The sequence below is a fragment of the Gobio gobio genome (genome assembly GCF_949357685.1).
Source record: "Gobio gobio genome assembly, chromosome: 18".
Lineage (NCBI taxonomy): Eukaryota > Metazoa > Chordata > Actinopteri > Cypriniformes > Gobionidae > Gobio > Gobio gobio.
In genome coordinates, this window is record NC_137111.1 from 26,021,321 (window position 1) to 26,047,690 (window position 26,370).

The 26,370-nt window shown below is 38.6% G+C and overlaps 1 protein-coding gene across 2 annotated transcripts; it reads left to right on the forward strand.

Moving 5' to 3' along the window:
- Window positions 1-1,899: 1,899 nt before the first annotated feature.
- sertad4 (SERTA domain containing 4) lies at window positions 1,900-18,082 on the forward strand. 2 transcript variants are annotated; one of them, XM_079842415.1, is made up of 4 exons: window positions 1,900-2,679; window positions 11,594-11,762; window positions 11,914-12,041; window positions 16,480-18,082. In XM_079842415.1, exons 2-4 carry the CDS (start codon window positions 11,609-11,611, stop codon window positions 17,215-17,217), a joined length of 1,020 nt encoding a protein of 339 aa, XP_079698541.1. In that variant the 5' UTR covers window positions 1,900-2,679; window positions 11,594-11,608; the 3' UTR covers window positions 17,218-18,082. The 2 variants fall into 2 exon arrangements, with proteins under 2 accessions (XP_079698541.1, XP_079698540.1); XM_079842414.1 differs by having other exon boundaries at window positions 2,041-2,679; window positions 16,477-18,069.
- Window positions 18,083-26,370: the final 8,288 nt, after the last annotated feature.

A 26,370-nucleotide genomic window follows, 5' to 3' on the forward strand; every position in this document is an offset into this window, starting at 1 on the left:
TCTTCATAGTGCTTTAACATGGACAGCATCTCCCTGGAAGTCAATATTTATTTGTGCTGCTTGTTTGGAGTGAATAAAGAGAAATTTGAACTCTGACTGTGACCTTACTGTGCAGCAGAAACCAAACCATGCTGTCAGATCTAGAGATTATGAGTGAAAAGTCATCAAAACAAGTGCATGTGTCTAAAGATAAATCCTAAATAAAATAAAATAAACATCCTCTACTGAATCAAGAGCGGGAATAAATACTGACACGTAACCAATAGATGGCACTATTCTCGATGGTCATTTTAACTCCAAAAAGTTTCCAAAACCATGACCCTTAAAGTTAAATTTTTAGCTGTACAAATGCCATTTTTTTAAATAAAAAATAGAGCATACCAAAAAAAAAAATACATTCAATGCAAATATGTATGCAACAATTAAGTGTACAATGGCTAATTCAGAAAATAAAATATATGAATTGCTGCCTGCACAATTTACAAGAATTTTGCAGATTAGATGAATGTTTTTGTCTAAAATATGGACCTTCTAAAATATGGTCAATCAATCTTATTACAATCAATTCACTATAAAAGTGCTGGTACAGTAAACCACAATGCATGGTTTCCATTTATTTAAAAGATGCTGTTTCTCTCTGAAGCCCCCAGTCACCTGGAAAAATACTTCAACACAGGGCTTCTTTTCACACAAGAAAATAAATTACAGACTCTGGCACAGAAGTGTATGTCTGCTTCTAACTAGAAACAGGGTGTGTTTTTTGGAACCTGGAGTCAGTTAAAGGGAAACTGAGCAAGAAAAAAGCTTTTGTGTGTCTGTGTGTGTCTTGTTCACACACACACACACACAAAAAAACATCCCCAAAAATATAATACAATCTCACAGATGTGATGATGCTCATTTGTAAAAAGTAAATAAATAAATAAATCTAAAAATGACACAAAGTAAATTAGTTGCCAAATGACTCTGTAAAGGGTATAGGTTTGGTCTTCTAAAAAAAGACTTTAAAAATATAGTAATATATTGATGATATAAATCAATATATCATTATATTGTGATATAATGATGGTAATTTGTAATAATTAAAATAACAATACTAATAAAAACAAATAAATACAAGTAGCCTAAATAAAAATAACAACAACAAAAAATCTCAAATTCTTGTGGGCCTACACTCTAAAATATGCTGGGTTAAAAACAACCAAGTCGGGTTAAAAATGGACTAACCTAGCAATTGGGTTCTTTTAAGCAAACATTTAACCCAACCGCTGGGTTAAAACGACCCAATTGCTGGGTTAAAACAATCCATTCACTGGGTTAAAACAACCCAATTGCTTAGTGGTTAGTCCATTTTTAACCCGACTTGGGTTGTTTTTAACCCAGCATATTTTAGAGTGTATAATGGGTAGTGTGTAGTGATTATCAGCGCGTGTGTGTGTGTGTGTGTGTGTGTGTGTGTGTGTGTGTGTGTGTGTGTGTGTGTGTGTGTGTGTGTGTGTGTGTGTGTGTGTGTGTGTGTGTGTGTGTGTGTGTGTGTGTGTGTGTGTGTGTGTGTGTGTGTGTGTTTCATGTTTATAAATTATACAGAAAGAGGGTTTTTTTAATGTAAAAATGCAGAAAGTTTTCTGTGATGGGTAGGTTTAGGGGTAGGGTTAGTGTAAGGGGTATAATATACCTACAGTTTGTACAGTATAAAAACCATTGGAGAGTCTATGGAGAGTCCCCACAAAGATAGCGAATCAGACATGTGTGTGCATGTGTGTGTTTCACTGTATTTCACTGAGAGCCATATTTCTGAAAATGTCCTCAAAATACAATAAACCTTCAAAACAGACTGACGGTCTTCAATAAAAAAAAACATATGGGCAAAATAAACTCTAAAAATCATGGGACGTCTATGGGAGATCTTTACAATAAGTGTACAAGTGTGTGCGCGTGTGAGAGGGCAGAGAGTGATGGAGGGAATTGTAGGCTACCCCAGCCACAGAACCAAAAATCGGCACGACTTGGCATTCACGCCACCTCTTCTATAGGGAACACAGGAGAAAAGCGCGCAGGAGCGCGGCTGGAAAATACGGACCGCCGCTCCTGAAAAGGGAAATGTCTAACAGATGATTGGCCCCGTGCCCGCCCGCTCCACTTATGCTGCGCGTTCCCGGGCGCAAGTTAACGCAGCTCCTCTGACCAAAAGCAGACACACACGCAAACCACCGGGGGAGCATTGCTGCTGGGACAGGACGAGACTGATCCTGAGCAAAAAAAAGCTGCTGTTTATTCCGAGGAATGGGGCGCCGCTGCTCGTGTCCATTGATGTTAACGAGCCCAGTTCAAAGCAAACACTGCAACGACGCACCGTCTGCCGGTGAGGTCACTGTGGCACAAAGCAGAGCGACCTGCGCGGACACGCAGCGGAGATTCCGTCACATCACAGCGGCTTTGTTCGGGCGCTGATTGACTGCTCGGCGTTGGATGATATATTTTCCGTCGAACCCTATCGATTGTTGTAAGCCAGCGAAGCTCGCGCTGATGGATCGTGGATAGCCTAAGTAGTTATTGATGAACCCATCGGGAATACAGAAGCGGAACCCAGAGGAGAAAACAAGAGCGCGTCTATAACGACACATCTGATTGCGCTCCATAACAACACATCTTTTGACTTAGCCATCACTATAGTTAAAGGTAAGCCAGAGTAATACTAAACATATTCACACTAATCGGTTATCAAGAGTTCCGCGCCACCATTCTCCGGAGGCAGACAGATATGGCACAGTGCCAACACAGATGAACTACACTTATGAGCTCTGAAGTGTGTTACAACTATTTCGTTCAAGCGCACTAGAGTACACACAGTCTACTGCGTTATGGGAAGTTGTAGTAAGGGAATATTAGCTTAAATGTAGCCTATAAATACTGGCTATGTAGGAATGCACAGTGTCCTGTAAACACCTTTTTGTCTTCACTAGTTTATATTAAATGGCCCTGTAGTGATAAATTCTCTTTTTAAAGTATTTCTAAAACATTCTTTGATGTCTATAATAGGCTATATATTTAGCCAAATAAAAATATTTATGTGTAGCTATATGTGCGATGAACCAAGGTCTTCATTCCTTCATTTTTGTAGTAAAATGACTACAATTACACTTTGAATCTCTAAAAAGCTAATGACAGAGAGGTCACACACCTTTCCTTTCACACATTCAAACACTTAAGCTCTGTGTGTGTTTGAAGGGCAGGGTGCCAGAATTCTGTTACTGCTTGATTCCCTTAGAAGGAGATGAAGTGTACAAGATGAAAGCACAATACCTTTAAAGATGGACACAGAGTGTGTTGTCCTCATGAATGCACGATTACTGTTGCACGGGAAAATTGTGCATTGGTGTCTGTGTGGTGTAAGGCAATTGCACATCTGTGTGTAAGGCTATTGTTGTCGTTGTGCAAGAGAGAGACGCTATTGTGCGTGGCTGAATTGGTATGTGTGTGAGAGTGGGATTATTTCTTGCTTCATTATCAGCAATGGGTTCACTGCGATGGCTGTGGCATCTGTTCCTGGTGCCGGGGGGCAGGAGTGTGTGTGTTTGTGTGCATGTGGGTATTCCCCCTGAGATCACTGTGCCACAGGGCCGTGCAGAGAGTTCTTCAGAGGCAGGGGCTCAAATGTAAAAAAGGGGCAATATGTAAATATATGTAAATATATATATATATATATATATATATATATATATATATATTAGGGGTGTAACGGTACACAAAACTGACGGTTCGGTACGTATCTCGGTTTTGAAGTCACGGTTCAGTACGGATTCGGTACAGCAGTTTTACAAAATTGTGTTTTATTAATTTTTATTCAACAGTGGTTTAATAAAAAAAAAATTGTCTGTTCTTAAATGAATTCAATTATAACTAAAAGTTTCTTAAAGATAATGCTGTAAACTATATAGGGAGCCCTTACATATTGCTATTAAAGATTAACAACAGAGCCCAAACTATTAGCCTAAATTCATTTGCTATTTATTTTTAGATATAATAATCAACACTCATAAGCTTCACATAAAGCAGTTTTTGCATTAATATGTAAATCTAATTATTATTATTTTTTTGATTTATTTGTTGAAATATAATCATTTAGTGGCTGTAATTTTCATGACAGGTTTATTTAAACATACATTAAATAAACAAGACATCACTAACAGGCTAAGTGGTATATAATGAATATATATATAGGCTAATATAACGAATATATAGGCTAATATAGTGCATGTGTTCAGTGAAAGAGTTAATCTCTCTAGTGAACTCACAGCTGTGGACACTGAATGACTTCTGAGGTAAATGTGATTCTACATGACATTGTTTGTTTACAAGCTGTTTTATTGTCTTTCCGCGGTTGAAACACAGATGGAGCGATTACACAACATATGATACGTTTCAGTAAGTTGTAATGTATCCTCAACATACCTTAAGATATTCATTTCTTTAGGAAGAGATGATCGCGTTCACTCGCGCGCCGCGCGCTGCCGCTTGAAGTTGAACTGATACGCGTCTATCTGTCACGTCACATAATAGAGCGTTAAAACGGCATTTATCGTTTGAATTTCGTGATAAAATGGACTGAATACTTAATATGTTCGTGTGGGAACTCGGATTGAAGTGTGTTCCGCGCTTTAAACAGGCCGACTGTTAACTGTTATAGATTGCATTCATAACCGTTCGGTACACGCGCGCACCCTACCGAAAGCCCGAAACGTTAGTTCGTCTGTCCATGTAGTTTTCAACCGATTTATGAATAAGAACAGAAAATTACCGCTCCACTTCACATGCCCAATGGAATTTGAACTTGCTTTGCCAGATCACGATTGGTTGGTGTATATAGGCTACATGACAAACGGGCATTGGTGAATTGTGTAATACTTTAAAATATATAATATATAGATTTGTAATTAAATCAACACATTAGCTCTGATTATGGATGAAAAAAAATATTGGTTTACATTTTTCCCGTAAGGCCACATCATAGACTGTAAAAAGGGCCACATACTCTCTGAAAGGACCATATTTGGCTCGAGAGCCGCTTCCGAACAGAGGAAAATCAGCAATCAATCAAAACGCACAGCAACGCGTTATGGCAACGCCTCAACAGAAATTGTCCGACTTTTGAGCCGTTCGTTACTATTGTATACATTGTCATCAATGTCATGTTATAATAATCACATTTATTTATTTAGTTTTATTGACCACAATATTATCATTGATATTTGTCTGAGAGGGGCACTTTTGATTCATTTTGAAAAAGGGCAGGGGCTCGAGCACCCAAAGCCCCCCCCTCTGCACGTGCCTGCTGTGCCAGTTTAAGAGTGTCTGGCATACTGCCACGCATTGATCCCTCGATCTACAGCAGGCACAAAGGAAAACCCACGCAATCGTTTACCGCCTGTGGTTCTCATCAGTCCATTCCAGTCATTTGTGTCTGGGCACAGTGAGGATTTACTTCAAGAGACTTCTGAGGAGTCTGCAGGCTGCTCATAATCATCTAAAACTTTAACCAGGGCAGCTTTCAGAAAACTGTGGTTTGGGAGGGACACGGCACATCCTGTGCAGATCATTTTCCTGTCAAACTGACTCATTCAAAGCCTCACCTCATTCAAACACCCACTATAGAAACTGTAGATCAACATTAGATACTGTATGTGGCGAAAACTGTACAGTCATCAAATTTGGTACAAACACATGCTCCACAGTCAGGTTTTTGGATTGTCGAGCTACACTCTCTTTATCTCTCTGTCCAGGTATGACTCGAGGTGTAATCGAATATTAAATACACATGCTGGATGAAGCCGAACTAGCACATTACACCACCATGCAAAAGATTTGTTTTTTTATTTAAGAAATTAATACTTTAATTTAGCGAGGATACATTACATTGATCAAAAGTGACAAAGCTTTTTTTTTTTGCAGTTTTTGATCAAATGAATGCAGCCTTTGTGAGCGATTATTTCACTCATTGCAGAATAATATGCAGTCGGTTTTCCACCCATTGGATAGGTTTAATATTAACGATTATGCTAAATTAAACAATGCATTTGTTTTGAATGTTGTGTGAGTTCATACGACAAAACAAAATAGGAAAAAACTCACACTTTCAATAGACAAAAACTCACTTAACTTGCTGTCTGAACACAAATCACAGCCATCCCATAAAAAATAAATCAGAGCCCGTACCATTATGTACAACTCATACTCATTTGATAGCATGGATGATGTGATTACCCTTCCTCTTTGAGTACACACAGAGCACGTGCTCCTCTCCCTCTGTCTCAGACAGACACACACACACACACAGCCTCAGGCTCTGACTCTTAACAGCAGGGATGCATGGGTAGCCAGAACATTCCTTCAGCACTGATGTGGCATTGTGTCAACACGATCATGTTACAGCGCTAACCTCACACACACATGGTTTTTGGCCGGAGTCGATATAATTTTTCTCCTATTTTACCTGTCTAACACTGTTACACTCTTCGCTTGCAGTGCAGACATGGTGTAACTTTTTTTCTCTCTTGCTCCGAGTTGGATGCAACCTAGACAAGCTGAGCAGCCACAGAGCTTTTGGCAGGCAGGAAGGGTGTTCCTACCTCTCTTTTTTTCCTCTTTCATTTTTTCCCTCATTTCCCCCCGCTCTTTCTTTCTTTCTTTGTATGTGTGTGCCAGCCAGGCATGTTTGGATTGATGTTTTACCTCCTAAACTGGGTGTTGCCTACATTTTCTGTGTGTGTGTGAGAATTAAAGAGACTACCTAATGACCTAGATTACAGTCTGCAGGATGTGTTCAGACCCCCAACGCAACATTTCGATTCTTAAAAAAAAACCTGTGTCTTGCTGATAGATTCAGGTCATAGGAAGCTTTAACCCAAACTGTTGAATGGAAGTCCTGCACCCTGAGGAGGACACACATGATTTAACTGCTTCCAGCACCCCGACAGAAAGCAGTTTCTGAGCAGATGGATGATAATTCCTGGAGATGTAAGTGTGTGTGTGTAATAGCCTAACGGTTGGCGAAGTCTCTGTGAAGACTTTTCACCTTATGGACATTGGGGCGTCACCGCAGCAGGGTGTGTTTCACACGTTACTGTGTGACTCTTTGTAGTCAATGTGGGTTCTGCATGTGCGTGCATGAATTACAGAAATCATTCATGTTGTTCTAAACCTGTTTGACTTTTTTTTCTTCTGTGGAAAAATATCCTAGTGTATGACAAATCTCGAAAAAGCACAATAAAAGTATTATAAACTGCTTCATACAACGTGGTTGAACCACTTCTATACACTTGTGTATTTTTCATTCAGAATATGGTTCTCACTAGAAAGTCATAAATTCACATCAGAAATTGTTCCCTCTGTGAACCGCACAGTTTCGCCTCCATATTTTGTCATAAATTACATCTTTGAACTCGAGTGTTTATATCAGTTACTCATGTTTCTCATAAATCACGTGTCTGTTTCTGGGTCAGGCTGTGTGGGCCGAATGTGGCGTTGATGATGACTCTTTTGCTCTGTGCATGTGCCACACAGACCAAGAACACATTTGTGGTCAACTTTCGATGGAGTTCTAGAATGATCTGTCAGCCTGGTGTTCCAGAGAGCAGAGCAGAATATGAGCTGATGCCTCAAGTTGTTGTCGTAACTGACTAATTGTGCAGTGTTTTGTTTTCTTATGTCTGCTCTGTCTCTCTTTCTGGCTTACTTTCTACTGACAAGGCATTTTGGAAATTGTTTTAATCATTTTAAAGGAATACATTTGCTGGAAGACTAACCACCCAGTAAGACTATTGTTCTTTATAAGCTATACAAAAGAAGTGTATGTCCCCTGCAGAAGTAATCTGACAAAACCTACCTTTAGGGGCATTAGAGATGTTTTAAGTAACATTTTATATAATTATTTATATGATGTAAATGCAATTACTTTTTTAAATATTAATTATAATTAAATATATATATTACCACTCAAAGGTTTTGGGTTAGGGGGGTTAAACCTGTAAAAATGTATCCAAAAATATTAAGCAGCACAATCGTTTTAAACATTGATCATAAGAAATATTACCTGAGCAGCAAATCCACATATTAGAATAATTTCTGAAGGATCATGTGACATTGAAGACTGGAGTAATGGCTGAAAAAAAAGCAAGAATTTGAGCTATCAAACAATCAAATAAATGCAGCATTGGTAAGCATAAGAGACTTCTTTAAAAAAAAAAACATTATTTAAAAAAAAAAGTTAGGAAACATTACAAAAGTCTGGAAACATGAATTGTTTTTTATGTTTTGAAAGAAGTCTCTTCTGCTCACCAAGGCTGCATTTATTTACTAAAACAATAATATTTTGAAATATTATTACAAATGAAAAGAACTGTTTTCTATTTGTGGATATTTTAAAATATAATGTATTCCTGTGATAACAAAGTATAACATAATAAATTATAAGCATCAAATCAGCATATTAGAATGATTTCTGAAGGATCATGTGACACTGCGGTGAAGACTGCAGTAATGATGCTGGAAATTCAGCTTTGATCACAGGTATAAATTACATATTACTATATATTTACAAAGAAAACTGCTATTTTAAATTATAATAATATTTCAAAATGTTACTGTATTTTTGATCAAATGCATCAATGGTGAGCACTAAAACATTTACATTTTTTCCAAACTTTTGACATATACTGTATGTCCCTATTAAGAAAGTTAAGTGAGTGAGTGAGTCAGCTTTTTATGACCAAGTAAAGAGTATTATGAGCTTTGGATGTTGTGGTTTTAGTGAGTTAAGCCAAAAACGACATTACCTCGATGGAAACCTGCAATTGTGGTTCTTACATAGGAAAAACCACAACGGCACAAACTGAAAGCTTATCCCTTACATGATTCCTTAGTTTGGATCGCTCATTCTTTCTTTCTTTCTTTTTTCGCTTTCTCTGTCTGGTTTTAGCATCAACTGTGTTTTATAATTTGTAGTTTTAGCATCTACTGAGCCTCACAGTTCTAGCACACACTCCCTTCTGTAGCCTGTGATATTTGTGTATGTGTGCGAGTATGACTGATGAGGTGCAAATCCAACAGATCCAGCACCTTTTTATGTTTTCTTCACATGAAAAGGAAAGTGGATGAGATGGAGAGAGAGAGTGCATAAAAGCACAAAACGAGCAAAGAGACAAAGACAGACAGCTTGTGTGTGTGTTTGTGTGTGCGCGCGCGTGTGTGTGTTTGAGCGAGCTCTGCTTCTGTGTCAGCTCTCTGTCTTCTAAAGCGTAAATTCAAAGCAGAGTTGTGGGCGGAATGAGAAACAGGTAACGACAGTACGAGGGAGAGAAGGAGAGCGGGATCTGCTCTGATTAAACAAGTCTCTCTCACATGAGCTCAGTGTGATCCAAACCCTGTGGACACAGACTGAAAAGAGGACGGGTTATTACAGCCGAATTAAGCTTACTGCAAGAGGAACATTGTCTGTGCGTGCAAAAACAAAACAAAAAAACACTCTTTGTGGGATTTTTACCATTTCAGTTTTACCGACTTTTTAATGACTTATTTATACAGCAGTCAATTTAATTTGTGCAATTAATTATTAAAATGTTTTATATATATATATATATATATATATATATATATACAAACAAAATAAAACAAATAAAAATATTGCAGCTGGAAGACATGTTTCTTGTATCAATCTACATCCGGCAGACCGACAATGATTAATGATATGGAAATAAAAGATGCTTTTTTTTTGCCAGAAAAGTGTAATACATTATCTTATTTGGGGGCATTTTCTCAGTAAATACTGATGTGATTCATCTGAATAATTAAGTGACATTCCATGTACATTAAATGTTTTAATCAATTGACAGCCCTAATAGTTACAAGTTAGTTTGTTGCCATGTGAGAATTGTGCAGAACAGCCTGCATGGCGAAACAGCATTTCAATATGTGCCAACTGAACCCACTACATGAGAGTAATAGTGTGTGTGTGAAATTGTCAGTGAAGATTAATGACCTTTGTAGAGGCAGTCATCCAGAACTTTTCCTCTCTCTCTCTCTCCTGTCACTGTGTATGTGGTAGAACAGAGAACAAAATGATTAAAGAGAGATCACACAAACAGATATCTTCCCTTTCTTAGCAGGTTTTATTGAATCTTGTTCTCTCGCTATGTAGTTTTCGGAGAGTTTGAGAGTGTGTTTGTGTGGTTTTGCTCTATTAGCTCTTTTATAGGTTCCCGTGTGTTTATCAAAATGCCTTGTTAATACAGTCTTCAAAGATAGAGGAAATAACTGAAGAATGTGAAGTAGAACAGTGTTGTTGAGAGGTTGCTTTCTTTAAAGGGGTCATAATGAGGATTCAAATTGTCCCTGATCTTTTGAGATAAAAGAGTTCATATGAAAACATACTGTATCTACTTTCAGAACTCAAAACCTGCTCCCCATTGGGAAATAAGACATGTTTTGATACTAAGATGCAAGAATCTGTTTTTTGTTTTGTTTTTTTTAAGTCTCTAATGATATCAATTCAATCTTAACAGTATGAGAAACACATTTCAGAACAGATTAGCTGCGTTTCTATTACTCTTCAAATTGCGAATTGCAAAATACACCCAATGGAAACACTGGAAACTCCCATATATCGCAAAAAGCTTTTACGCTCGCAAGAGGTGGTATTTCAGGCAATTCGAAAAAGGAACATTTCGCAAAACTGCAATGTTTTTTCCACATTTACAGGTCACCTGGTGTACGTAAAAGTCACATTATCATTTTTTAAAGATGGCGAGGTATGTTCTTTTTTCATATATATATATTGCCCTATTGCACTGCACATCTCAAAAAAGGTTAATCTGTTCATCCAGAAATAACTGTAACCGCACAGAAACATCATACATGGTCGCTCCCAAATATAAGGGTTTTTTCTTGCCATTAATGCTTGGATAACACACCTACGTCTCTTTCGATTAAAAATAATGGCTAGTGTGGTGGCAGCAATATACATAAACCTACCAACATCCGTTGCCATGATTTTAGGAATGACTTATTGCGAGAGGGAAACATTTTTGTTTTAGTCACATAACATTGGTTAATGGAAACGCTGTCATTTTGCAATACTTTTTTATCGACATTTAAAAAATATCTCTAAAGGTTTGCGCAAATATGTAATGGAAACCTGCCTAGTGTTTTGTAAAAGTGACATAAATGTAATACAAGCTTTGCAAAGGGGCTGTTTTTAGAGAATTGGACAGTTTTTAAAAAAACTATGTATTACATTTTGTGCAAAAAACTTTACTAGCATTAAGTTTTACTAAGAAGTGGGCCTCTGCTTTAAGAAATAAATACCAATATTTCAACTGTTTTTGTCTATACAATGAAAGTCAAAGGGGTCCAAAACAACATTAGACTCCTTTCAATGTACAGATAAAAAAGACTGATATCTTCTTTTGGGTTCTACAAAAGAAAGAAAGTAATACAGGTTCGGAATGCCATCAATGTGAGCAAATTGTGACAGAATTTGTGAGAGAATTATCCCTTTACCATAATGATTTCATTACATGTTTGTGTGTTTGTTGTTTAGAACTGAGGCGAAACCATGGCTTTGGTCTTATCAATGAACGCCTTTTGTGAACCTGAGGCTGAAGCACCGCCGTCAATCTACCAACCGATCTGGGAATCTGAACACTGCAGTAAAAGCTGCGTCTCTACCCCCTCACCACCAGGGGGTGACACCCAAGGGCTCAGAGAAGGTTTGAAACTAATCTCATTTCTGAAAAACAGACAACCATGAACAGATGGTGCTCACGATGTTCTGTTCCAAAGTAGATCCAGTTTTGACACTAAAACAAGCCAATTCTCTTCATTCCAGTTTATTAATGAACCATCCCATTTTGTCTCCAGAGCCCCATTACAGACGAGCTCCTGATAATGTGATAGATCGTGTGGCCATTTCACGTATCTCTTATTTCAAGAGGAAGTTTGTGGAGGATGAAGAACCTGTACTGAGCTTCAGGAGTTACTGTCACACTGTGAGTCTACAGAATTCTGCATATTTCTAAACAACACATCATATTCCTGCTTTTCACTTTAGTAAATCATAAAATTATATGACTGTAACAATTTTTGCACACTATTACTATTATAGAATCTGTAAACAAGGGTTATTAAAGTTTGGTCAATTGGACAACATTTGTATATATTGTAAAGGTGTGGTCACACGAGTCAAACTTTGATCCATTGTCTGTTGTCAATAGTGCAGTTATGTATAAAGCACAACTCACACAGAAGTCACTTTCAAGCCAAGCAGCTTTCTTTTGGTTAACGCAGAGAATTTGCATGACCAACTTGAACCCATTGCAAAATCTGCACGTGGAAATCTTTCACCATGGCGTGAAATTACCGATTGTGCTGATTCCTACTGGATTCTGCCTGCAAAAATTCACTGAGCAACAAAACAACTGTATTTTTCAGTTGTACTTTAACATTTAGGATGTATTCACACTTAGCAGGTTTGGTTTAATTAAAACGAACTCTGGTGCAATTGCTCTGTCAGTGCGATTCAATTGAATAAATCTTGGCGTGCACCAAACAACGAACCGAAACAGCTGAAAGGTGGGTCTCTATCTGCTTTCAAACAAACTCCTGTGCAGTTCAACTGAAATAAGAATGCATCGCGGACCAAAGACATCTAAACAAAACAAAAACAGGATGTGACTCTAAAAAAGACAGACCCTATACGACCCTAAAAAAGACAGAATACCAAAACAAACCAGTTTTTTCTCGTCATAGGAGCTGTGTTGCCCATTACATTTGCTACAAACGGCAGCAAATCCTTGCAGCAAATCTTCGTTTGTGTGCAACAGAGGAATTCCTGAATGTTTTGACTCCTTTACACATTTTATAAGCTGTTCTTGAGTTCTCAGCTCGAAAAAATACCATCATGTAAGCACACAACACTGTTTTGATGTTTGGTAAGTTCTGCTGCAAAATATACGTCATAAAAGCCGTTTTGGTTTTGTTTGCTATCTTAAGGTTCGGTCTTAAAAATGACAGTGTGAACACTAAGCAGGGCTCGACATTAACGCTTGTCCGGGACAAGTGGATTATCCGAAGGGGCATGTGAAAGAGAATTTTACTTGCCCGACCGGACAAGTAGCCTGATAAAACGTCCTTAACAAAAAATAACTAGGGAAATCACCAAAATGCAAGAATGATTCTGCATTTATTAGTGTAAGTGGCGATTGATAGTGGATAATAATAACGTTATATAATGTATAATGAACTGACGGTAACATTGCGCTGTTGACGCTCGCACAGCCTCTCGAGGAGAAATCACATCAAATGTGACATCATGAAATTAAACATCACGACTGAAACTGACACTGATTTCATATGACAGTTCCATAAACAATTATTAACATTAAGTCACTTACATTTTAGATGCAATATTGACTGTTTTTGTTGTATTTCAGCTGCGAAAATAGTTCCAAACAAAGATCACACAGAACGCGTGTCACCGCAACAGCGTGTTACTGAATGATTCAGCATTTTGAATGAATCGGTTGAATCAAAGATTCAATTACCTATTTGTAAACGACTGCCTCATTCTTGAATGAATCAGCCGTTTGAACGTATCAACTCAATGACTCGCTCATTTAGATGGTCTCCTGCCGCCACCTACTGGCGTTTTAGTTTCATGTTTAAACATTCTTTCCAGCTTTTCTTATTTGTACATTCAAAAAATTATGTAAAACAATCTCATAACATTATTGAATGCAGTTGTATTTTTTTATTTTTTATGATAGGACAGTAGGTAGACAGGAAGCGAAGTGGGAGAAAGAGAGGGGGACGGGATCGGGAAAGGTCCACGAGCTGGGACTCGAACTCGGGTCGCCCCAAGCGCAACAACGCTGTATGTCAGCGCACTGCCCACGAGGCTATTGGTGCCAACCAATTTTTCAGTGTAAATTATTTAATTTTGATCAAATTTAAGAATATAAAAGGAAAGCTGAAGCATAGCCTATATTTAATAAGATTAGGGGGAAAATTCCCTTTTTAAAAGGTAAAAATATCACAAATATGCAGATTTAAATATGTGAGAACAATGGTGAGAATATTTCTTCAGAATAAATTTTATTTTCAACACACTCAAAAAAATCAAATTTTTTCCGGACAAGCAAATTTTTTACTCGGACAAGTGAATGACAGATTTACTTGTCCAAAGGACAAGCACGTGAACAAGTTTAATGTCGAGCCCTGCTAAGGGTATGTTCACACTTAGTTCGGTTCGCTTGGTTTATTTGGTCCACTCCAGACCAAAAAATAACACTGAACATAAAGATACAGAACCCAAAGGCATAGGGATATGTTCACAACCTGATGTTTTATTATGTATATTTCGCAATGGAACTTACCGAACATCCAAAACAATGCTGTGTGCTGGGCTAAATGCGCTCTCGATGTATGTGCATGATGGTATTTTGACCACCTGAGAACTCGTGAAGAGCTTATAAAATGTGTAAAGGAGTCAAAACAGCGGGAGGAATCCCTCCGATACACACAGAAAAGAGACAAGGTTCTGATACCTGTAGCGAACCGTGATGGGCAACATCGCGACTATGACGAAAAATAACAGGTATGCTTTGACATGCTGTCCTTTTTAGGGTCATATCCCGTTTTTGGTTGGTTTGCATGTCTTTGGCCCATGTTGCGTTCATGTTTCGTTCGAACCACACCAGAGATTGTTTGGAAGCGTACCGAGACCCATCTTTTCAGCGGTCTCTGTCCGCTTGTTTGGTGGGCACCAGGGTTCGGATGGCAGCATTCACATTTATTCAAATCAACCGCACTAACAGAGCAATCGCACCAGGGTTTGTTTTATTCAAACCAAACATGTCAAGTGTGAACACATCTCATATCATTTTCTTTTTTGGTCCGGACCAAAATAACTGAACTACAAGTGTGAACACACCATTAGTTTGACATTATTTGGATCGACTCAGACTTCAGCTGTTAGAAAGCTATATGAAAATACAAACGCTTAAAGGGATCCCATGGTCTTAAGACTTGTATGGCTTAATATAACATAAATGATGTCTCTTACTGAAATATGTAGTAGAAAACCCATGAAAGATCCACGTTATATAAAAAATCCATTATATATTTGGACAATGGGCGGCGCCTTTTTTTTGCGTTCTAGGTTGATGACGTAGAATGTTTGCACTCTGCAATCAACTGGCGCTACCCGTAGCTATTTTTACCACAACACAACTCGAAAAATGTTAAACAAAACCAATCATTTGCTTTGTAATTGCATTTAAAAAACACTCAAACACACGTGCACACAAACACTCTCCCACACACATACACACCAACAAATCGGCGCGCGCGTGCACGCTCACACACACACATCTGACAGACTGCTCTGTTCTCAATCGAGATGTGTTATGGGCTGCCCCCTCGTCAGTCTCCACGACAGGGGCTGAATCTGAAATCGCCCCCTAAAACCTCATTCACTATTCCCTACGTTATCCACTAATTCATTTCACTTGACGAGTGAATGAAAACGAGTGTGTGAATTCTGACAGCTGTTGTGTGTACATCAGCTGTACACTCATTATTGCGGTTCAATGTGGGATTAAATGAGTGCACTCAATAACGTCCACTATGGTTTTGGACACCACTACAAATAGCTGTCCCCTCAAATAGTGCCCTATTTGAGGGTATAGGGGGCGATTTCAGATTCAGCCAGGGAGAGTGCTAGCCTGCCGAATCGGAACCAGGTGACAAACTAGGCAAGTCAACCTCATGTATAACATTACAGCTGATTGAGCGTGTGTGTGCGCGCACAGTGCGTAGATGTGTGTGTGTGAGCGCACACGCCGATCTAGTGGTGTGTGTATGTGTGTATGAGAGAGAGAGAGAGTTTGTGTGCACAACGTGTGTTTTAAATGCAATTACAAAGCAATTGATTGGTTTTGTTTTACTCTGAAACATTTTTCAAGGTGTGTTGTGGTAAAAATAGCTACGGGTAGCGCCAGTTGATTGCCGAGTGCAACCATTCTACGTCATCAACCTAGAATGCAAACAAAATGGCGCCGCCCATTGTCCAAATATATAATGGATTTTTTAAATAACACATCTTTCATGGGTTTTCTACTACATATTTCAGTAAGAGACATAATTTATGTTATATTAAGCCATACAAGTCTTGACACCATGGGATCTCTTTAAGTTATTTTCTCAGGCATTTTTAATTATTTTCTGCTCATAGTGCACTTTTATGCAGATTTCAGATTCAAATTTACTGTATATCACTTTATGACACTGCATACCTCTGCGAACAAAACGAAACATTTCACCCCATAATATCTTGCCCTTTGATTTGATCCTCCTCACAACATGATAACTCCTGATAACTGACCTTACCTCACTTATGAATGCTCATAGTGTCTTCTGGGCCAGCAGGTGTCACCAGTCCTGGAGGAGCGTGCTCAAATTCTACGTCTCTCTCTCGAGAAGCTGCGTTTCATGGATGACCCTGAGTCCTTCTTGCGGCGATCTGTGCTCATCAACAACCTTCTCCGGCGTCTCAGAAATGAAATCCTCCTCCAGAGCGACTGGTGTTTCCCATCAGGTCAAACAACCATACCTTGTCCCCTCCAAACTCCAGCCACGAGTACACCACTCCCCCCTCCTGCCCTGCAGCCCTGCATGACGCCGTCCGGGCCGTATCGCAAACGCCTGCGTCTTCTGAGGAGGGAAGGGCAGGAGTGCGTCCCAACTTGCTGCTGTTTATACGCAGCCGGCCGTTACCTCCAGCTCCCCCTGTCTGTGTATGAACGGGACGTATACTCCAACTCTCACCCTTCTTCATCTTCATCATCTTCATCTTCATCATCATCATCATTAGTAAGATTTCCACAGCCTCGTGAGGAGGAGGATGAGGAGGAGGAGGAAAGTGATGAAGAAGAGGACTCTGTGTGTCCTATGGTGGCTCTGTGTCAAGCAGAAACCAGAGAGCAGAATAGGACGTGGGACGGTGTCCGGCCGCAGAGCCACAGGGATGGCAAGACCTTGGAGAAAGAGAGAGAAAAGGGGAAAGAGAGGGTTAGAGGAGGGGAGGTTTCACAGCGGTGGCTTTCAGACACTATAGGTGCTGGACACCATGGGGCCCTCGCTAGGGCTCACGTGAGGGGAAAATAACAAATGAATACTTGCTGTGGAAACGAAAGAAGCAACTGGTTTCTAGCAGTCTTATAGATCAATTATACAAAACAGAATATCAATGGTCTATGATTTTGAATTTGTATGTACTTTTTGTACTTCTGGATTACACACCACAACTGAAAAGGGACAGCAAATTCACATATTGCTCCGTCTCTTGTGAAAACTACCATACTGTGCCTTAAATGCTCTTGTTTAATCTGTTTGCTGTGTTTGTTGATATTTGTGACTGAAGCACAGAGACAGGCACCATGTGAAGTGAAAAAAAGAAAGAAAAAAAGACAATAATAATAAAATGTTCTACATTTAATTTTGTTAATATCATAGGCCCTTTGGAAATGCATGACATGGGTTGCTCGCCATCACGTTTACATTCAGTGGATTTTAACCAGAATGCATGAGGCCCTGAAGGTGGCCATCATTTTTGGAACAATCATATTTCCTTTAGCACCCTTAACATTTCATACATTTACATATTCAGGAAACAAAACCTAATTGACACTATCATAGATACAGATACCTCAGTGTCCATGTTAATCTGTCGTCTTGAGGTCCACTGATTCAAGTGATGCTTGGTACGAATGAGAGAATCTCCATTCACTATCAAAGTTTTTATTTTCATGCACTTTTTTATATTGGTTGTTTATGCATTTTATCTACATTTATTTTTTATTTCTAAAAACACAAAATGGGAGACCCTCAGACATGAGCAGAATATATATGGCAACAATGCTGGTAGGAAATCAAGTCAAATCTTAAACATTGTTCGGGTTTGAATGTGTGTGTGTTTTCGTGAAATGTGTTAAGAATAAAGGAATGATCCCGAGCCCACAATGTTCCCTTTATCTCCTTGTGATGTGATTATACGTGGCACACAGCTTATTTCTTTGGATACACACACACACACACACACACGTTCTCTCTCACTCATTCTTTCTCTTATTACTCTTGCTGTCACCTTTTCACTTCCTTCCTCTCTTCTCCATTATCACTATGGAAACAATGTTTACTGGAAGAGCAGTCTGGGATCCCCTGAGGCGAAAAAAAGGTTCATGGCAAACACACACACACCACGGTCAAACATGCACACATACACTCAGTGGTTATTATGAACACACCCTGAGATGAGATGCTTTTAGATGGCGCACACTGCTTCTGTTAAAAGTAGCAGACATAGGATGATGGAATTATTTAAATTCACCTCTGGATATTGTTGTTGGGCTTTTCACCTTTTGCATTTACAGTCCTTTGTGATCTTCTACAAATTTAAGTAACTGATTCTAGTCGTTAGGTTTCGACATTACACTACATTTGAAAAATGTTCTTATTGCGGTTAATACTGTAGCATTGTGTGGAGATTGTACAGCCATGACGAGTACGCATATAGTTTCAATACCTGTTTGTTTATCAGTAGAAATATTGCTATGTAAATCCGCTTTAGTTTCCTCGAATCTTCTGGAATCCACCTTTTTCCTATTCCTACACCCCATTATGACGCTTTGCGCGGATTCTGGGAGAAACGTCCGTTAAACTGTAAACAATCAGCGAAAGGTTCGCTCTATGAACGCAAACTGGGTACAATGAGGTGATATTGTAGTCACCCTTCGTCAACTATCGAAAATGAAAAGGACATTTAAAAGTGTAGAAGCATTAAAGGTAGGGTAGGCGATTTCGGAGCGGCTACAGTGGTGCAGGTATGACATGACTTTGTATCTGTTTGTTTACCTGATCAAAGCTTTTATATGGAGACACTTTTTTGTGAAGTGAAAAAGAAAGATTTGGAATTTGTAAAAAATAATATTAATACGTTTTTTTTTATAGTTTTGTTAATATCATAGGCACTTGAGAAATCAGTGCTTTTATAACTGTGAAAACCATAATATATCGGTTCTGTGTGTCGGGCACATAAACATGCAGATAATTAGTATGGGTTTCAGTTATAAAAAGTCAGTATGGGTCGATCTCTATACCAGGGGTTTTTTAAACTTTTTGTGTTTGTGGACCACTAGTTGTAATCAAGAAATTTCGCGGACCACCTCATAATACACATAATAAAATTATGTCTACACACAGACCTACCTGAATTAATCCGCACCTCTAAATAGGTTTACTAGCACTAAAACTATAACTGGTCATCACATCAGTACAACAGGCTTGTTAAAAGAAAGTTTACTGTAGGCTATACAACGGCTGCCACATATGTATTTTATTTATTTACTCAAGTGCATAATCGGGTTCATTTAAACAACAGGCTTATTTTGCAATGGAGTGTGAAATCTATACAGTAATAAGAACACTTGGATATAGTCAACATTTCAAAACCTTTGGCAAATTTAGGGAATTATTAGAGTTATTATTTAAAGTTTACAAGTCCTCAAAAAGTGAGGCACTGACTGAACTTGAACGTCGACGGCCGAGCGCCACTAGCCTATTTTAGTAATCACACAATAACATGACAATTTAATTTAAATTTTATATCAATATAGGTCTACATATTCTTTTTACTTTTTATTTTTATGGGAATTTCCTGGTAAAATGAAGGTAAAAAAAAAAGTATTTTGCCTTTCCACGGACCACCTGCAGTACCCTCACGGACCACTAGTGGTCCGCGGACCACAGTTTGGGAATGGCTGCTCTATACAATCTCTACTGCCGATATGCACCCTCGATGTGCACTTTTTTTGAGACTGCAAGCCTGCGAGCTCGCGCAGCAGACGTCTACCCGACAGTCAAAGCACTTCACGAAAGTCTGGACTTGGAGGAAGATGGCAAGATTCTTCTGAACGGAATCGACTCCAAGCTTTGAAGTCGACTCTCAATTCCCAATGCCTTGCAAACACAGAATCAATCCTTTTGAGGACCGATTAGCTCTAGGTCTACATGCCCTTTTTCAGAATTACAAATGTGAAACCCTGTATAAAAAGTGGATTTAATAAAGGGTCTTAAAAAGATAAAAAATTGAGGAAGCAATGTTGAATTTCGTCACTCTTGTTCTTTTTCTCATTACCAAATGTTTTGTCTTTCTCAGTCTCGTGTATCCTTCCTTCCTAACATATTGTTGTAGTTCAATCATTTTCTCGCTCCCCCTCCCCCCTCCACCAATCTCCTTTTTCATATTTCTGTAATGACAGGTCTGGCTGCGGTTTTGCATTATTTGAGAAAAGTGTTCCCCGTCTGACTAATGATACAGGATTCGGGAGCTATCAGACAGGGAGAGGCATTTTTCATCTGGAAGAATGTTATTTTGCAGAATTTACACACTATTAAACAAACAAGACGTAAACAAAAAAGCTTCACACTTACTGAATGCACTTAAATGTCACATGAGTCTAATTTGAACCATGACAGCCGGCCTCAGCATTCACCTCACCTTCCCTGGGGCACCATGGCAGTTTGAAAGAGAGGAACTGTGTGTGGGTGTGTTGTGATGCACAGTATGACAAGCATCATGTCATTGTCAACACTAATAGAGGAGCAGAGGAGCATGATGCCTCTACTCTCTCTCTCTCTCTCTCTCTCTCTCTCTCTCTCTCTCTCTCCTTCTGTTCTTCCAGGCGTAGAATCTGTCTAATGCTACTGGCTCAACTGTCATCCATCAACACATATCTTTGGCAGTTCCGAGTTGCCATGGCAACTGCCCCTTGCCAGGCAGAGGTTTTAGATCAAAAGACGTTCAACGACAGCTTTCACCCTGCCCCTTCCCCCTCATCACTGGTCGCCTTTTCTTTTCTTTTTTCTTTTCTTTTCTTCTTATGACTTGGTGAGAAATTTTTGATTTTTAGAAAAAATTTAACCCTAACCCTAAACCGCCATTAGGGAGTAAGCAGGTCGAACGATAATGTACGAATGAGGTTACACAAATTAATTTGAATTGTCCACCAATTCACCAAAATGTTAAATAGTAATTGCCATGAGAGTGGTGTGATGTGATTTGTCTGAAATCGAAAAGCATAAATGATGCATGCGGCGGCACAATATCAGCCAATCAGAACATGCATATAATTCCATGGAGCATGATTTTAGATATAGCATTTAAATATTGAACAACATCACTTCACACACAGTAACATTATAATGAACTTCAGCCTTTTTTATATAATGTTGATTTTATACAGGCAGATGTCATCTATTAGTTGTTCTCTCTTACTGCATCAAAACCGTCTCGGTTACATATGCAACCCTCGTTCCCTGCAGGAGGGAACGGAGATGTTACGTCCTCGATTCCGTCAGTCACTGACATAACTCAGAGTGACTGACTGACTGACTGAAAGTCAATTTTTGCACCACTCCTATTCAACCTGTATGCTGCCACTGAGCCAAATAAAGAAAAATAACAAAATTGCTTACCACAGCTATGCTGACGACACCCAGATCTACTTAGCTCTATCACCTAATGACTACAGCCCCATTGACTCCCTGTGCAAATGCATTGATGACAATTGTTAACAAAAGTTAACAATTGGATGTGCTAAAACTTTCTTCAGTTAAACAAAGACAAAACAAAGATGAAATTCTCAAGGTGTACACATACCTTGAGGCTAGAGGTCTAAAAACAAAAAATCAAGTCAGGAATCTTGGTGTGATTTTGGAGTCAGACCTGAGTTTCAGTAGTCATGTCAAAGCAACTAAATCAGCATACTATCATCTCAAAAATATTGCAAGAATTAGATGCTTTGTTTCCAGACAAGATCTAGAGAAACTTGTTCATGCTTTTATCGCCAGTATGGTGGACTATTGTAATGGTCTTCTCACTGCCCTTCCCAAAAAAGACCATTAGACAGCTGCAGCTGCTGCCAGAATTCTGAGCAGAACCAGAAAATATGACCATATCACACCAGTCCTCAGGTCTTTACACTGGCTTCCAGTTACATTTAGAATTGATTTTAAAGTGCTATTACTTGTATATAAATCACTCAATGGCCTAGGACCTCAATACATCACAGATATGCTGATTAAATATAAACCCAACAGATCACTCAGATCATCAGGATCAAGTCAGTTAGAAATACCAAGGGTTCACTCAAAGCAAGGAGAGTCTGCTTTTAGCTATCATGCCAGCCGCAGCTGGAACCAGCTTCCTGAACAGATCAGATGTGCTCCAATTCAAATCCAGACTCAAAACACATCTGTTTAGCTGTGCATTTACTGAATGAGCACGGTGCCTGTTTGCACTTTATCTTATCCATGTATCATCTTTTTATTCTTTTAATGACTGTTTTAATTTAAACTTGTTTTTATTTTTGGTTACAATTTTATTCATTTTTGGTTAGTGCTGTCTGGTTGGGAGAGTTGGGAAGTGAGACGGTACACACTCAGACGTGAGTGTGGAACACCGGGTCCTTGGAAGGGCAGGAGGTCACTAGGAAGCCGGGTTGCTACTAGTGTGTCTCACAAACGGAAAATCTCTGACTCTTCTGTTCAGACAGGGGAGCTTTCTTATACATGGTATTTTTATCTCTTATGCATTTGTTGTGATTATACTATCAATATGTTACTACCTTTTCTATATAAAGCACTTTGAATTACCATTGTGTATGAAATGTGCTATATAAATAAACTTGTCTTGCCTTGCAAGGGAACAATAATTTCTGTTGGGACGATCCCAGTGCAGTGTTTAGAGAGTGTGCATGTAGTTGAAGTTAAAAAACAGTTGAAAACTTTACAGTATTTTAAAGAGCACCACTCTTTTAATTTATAGTAATACTGATATACAGTAATCCAGTACATCATTGAGTGTTTGCGATTATACTAAACATTGGCCACAGATAGATGAGTTGCAGAAACATCACAATAGATGCTGCATCTAAAACTGTTCTGCTGAGTAATACAGAACTGAGTCATCAGAATCTTCTGTCCTATTCCACAAGTTCTATTAAAGCACTTTCATGAAGTCTTTCATCCTCTGCTGTCTTGTTCCATGAACTATAATTTACATGTGTTGTGTATGGGAAGCTTGTGTGACTATATTGTGTTGTGTGATTGTTTTGTGTGCACAGAAAACAGATTCACCATCGTCAACGTGGTGTTTGTCCACTTACCTGACACCTTTCCATCACCTCAAAACACAGACACAGCAGAGAAAACAGCAGCTAGAGGTGAGACTTTCTTTAAAAATCAGAGATATACTTAAGCCCAATTTATACTTCTGCGTCGAGTGTACGCCGTAGCTACGTCATAGGCTGTGTGTTGCACGCGTAGCCTACGACGTACCCTGACGTGCACCTCTCCAACAATGTAACAACGCGTCAATTATACGCGGACCGCGAGCACTGTGATTGGTCTGCCAGAAACCCTCCCTCAGGTCAATAAATAAATTTAAAAAAATCTGCATGTGTGTGTCCAGAAATGGGATGATAGTTTAATCCTTACATCTGCTATATAACACAATATTTTGTAGTCCAGAGATTCTTTATGTTAGTAAATAAATACATAGATCCGCTGTGTATGGTTTTTTTATTTTCTCATTAAAACCAAAGATGTTAATCAGTGATTGTATATCAAGAACAGGGACACATTTGGGTGCATTTCGTTTTGTGATTTCAACAGAACGAATAAAGTATCCGCATTCGATTGAAGCACCCCACCCAGCACCAGACGTCTTTTGGACGTTGTTTTTTGGGCTAAATCAAGTCGGCCCGTCATAGCCTTCATTTAGCCCAAAAAAAGACGTTGAAAATTGGGCTCTGTTTGGTCCGTAAGATTTGGTCCAAATTTAGCCCAAAAAAGACGTCGAAAACTGGGCTCTGTTTGGTCCGTCAGATTTTGTCTAAATTTAGCCCAAAAAAAGACGTTGAAAACTGGGCTCTGTTTGGTCCGTAAGATTTGGTCCAAATTTAGCCCAAAAAAGACGTCGAAAACTGGGCTCTGTTTGGTCCGTCAGATTTTGTCTAAATTTAGCCCAAAAAAAGACGTTGAAAACTGGGCTCTGTTTGGTCCGTCAGATTTTGTCTAAATTTAGCCCAAAAAAGACGTCGAAAACTGGGCTCTGTTTAGTCCGTCAGATTTGGTCCAAATTTAGCCCAAGATGCGCGTCTGTTTCGGACCACATAATATATAGGCTAGTCCTAATATAGCCATAAACATAATTAGTTCGTCTATTAAAGCAAGTGAAGAAATAGATTGTTGTAGAAATGGTTTCAAGTTACGAGCGTGTCATCGCACAACCAGCAGATAAATGATTTGTGTATAAGCAGTACGTTCGCAAACCATATATAAACATAGCCTACTGTATGATTTGGCATGGCAGAAATCCAGCAAGAATCGCCCCTAGTGGGCCATATCTATTTGAAAACGCTTGTGCTGTGTATTAGTACATCTATTTCTGAACATTTAACAATCACTACATTCAGTAGGCTAATATGCCTAATGCATCGTTGCATCCATAAAATAGTCTATCACAGTATTTTAAACACTATTAGACCATAATAAATCGGAGCACTTATATAGCCTATTAATAAATTCATTTTAATTGCACCCATATGTAATATATGTAGGCTAATATATTCACATTTAGCTATATGTGAAGTGCACTGTTAAATATATTGAAATGCTTTAAAAAAAAATATATGTAAAAAATACATAGAAAATGCTTCATTTACATCTGTAATTGTACATATACAGTATGAGAAAATATATTCATGCCTTATGTAGCATATAGCATATTATAACCTATATAATCTGACTTCAAAATAGTTTTACATTCTTAATACTGCTTTATTCTCATTCAATTTACAGTTTGATGTAGGCTAGGTTCACAGGCCTGCTATCCACTTAATGTATCGAGTTTCAGGACATTTGATCTGATTATCAAATAATTCACTCCATCAATTTGACATTTATGTAAATTCTACGTGACTTCTACGTGTTTTAATGGGCGCGCGCATTCACGTCACATTTGAACTGGCTCAGAGGGCGTTACCATGGAAACGGAGCGTCAACTCAACTCAACTGACAAGAGACAAGCTGCAAAACTCCGTCTCTCATTGTTGTTTTCATAATTTCAGGTAAGTTTAGTGCCTAAAATTACACAAATAGTACATACAAATGTTACTGACACTTTCTTTCATGTAAATGACACGCTTGCGTTGAATATTACTTTATAGAAATGGTTTAGTGTCTTCGGAAAAAGTCCTTTAGCATCTACTGTTGCAACCGTTATGCTAACGTTAACTAAGTTAGAAGGTGTTTCTCAATGTCAAGGATCCTTCCTCTGTAGGACTAATCCTTCCAAGTCACTTCCTTCAGAGGCTAGGCGAGACTCCTCTTTAGCATTCGGAGAACATGTAAATGGAACAGGCTTGCAAGTGCGCGTCAGCCTCATTACGTCAGTGAAAAGGTCCGTTAGCCATCAATAACGTCATTTGTATAATATCAATACGGTTGTAATTTGTACTGGCATTTAAAAGTTAATAATAATAATAATAATAATAATAATAATTAATTACATTTATATAGCGCTTTTCTAGGCACTAACTCAAAGCGCTTTTACATAGAAGGGGGGAATCTCCTCAACCACCACCAACTGTCACCAAAAGTTAAACTTTACTTATATTTACTACGGTTATAACAAATGTTTGGTAACGTTACACTTGAAAGCATATTGCCCCGTTAACGCTCCGACTCCGCCAACGTCCGATATTTTGTATTTTTTGAACAAGATAGCAAAGCTGCGCGCATAGGATTGTGGGTGATTTGAGAACGCTAAGTGCGCGAAGTCTACTCGTATGCATCCTTTCCTGTATATGGCATATTTTTCGAACGAAGGACTCAGACCTTGGTTGAAATTCCGAGGATCCTCGACATTGGAACAGCCCTTCGACGGCTGTCGATGACGTAGCATCCTCGGAATTCTGGCTTCCGAGGATCCTTCCTTGACATTGAGAAACGCCTATAGACTTGAGCTCTTGTTTATGGAAGTTGGGGCTTTTAAAATCACATCTTATGTGTAGATGAGATATTTTGATAGTTTTGTTTGGAAGTAAGCTAATTAATGTTAACCTAAATATATATCACCATGCATTTGTAATTTTCTTTTGCAAACTTATATATATATATATATATATATATATATATATATATATATATATATATATATATATATATATAAAAAAAATTATATACACACACACACAC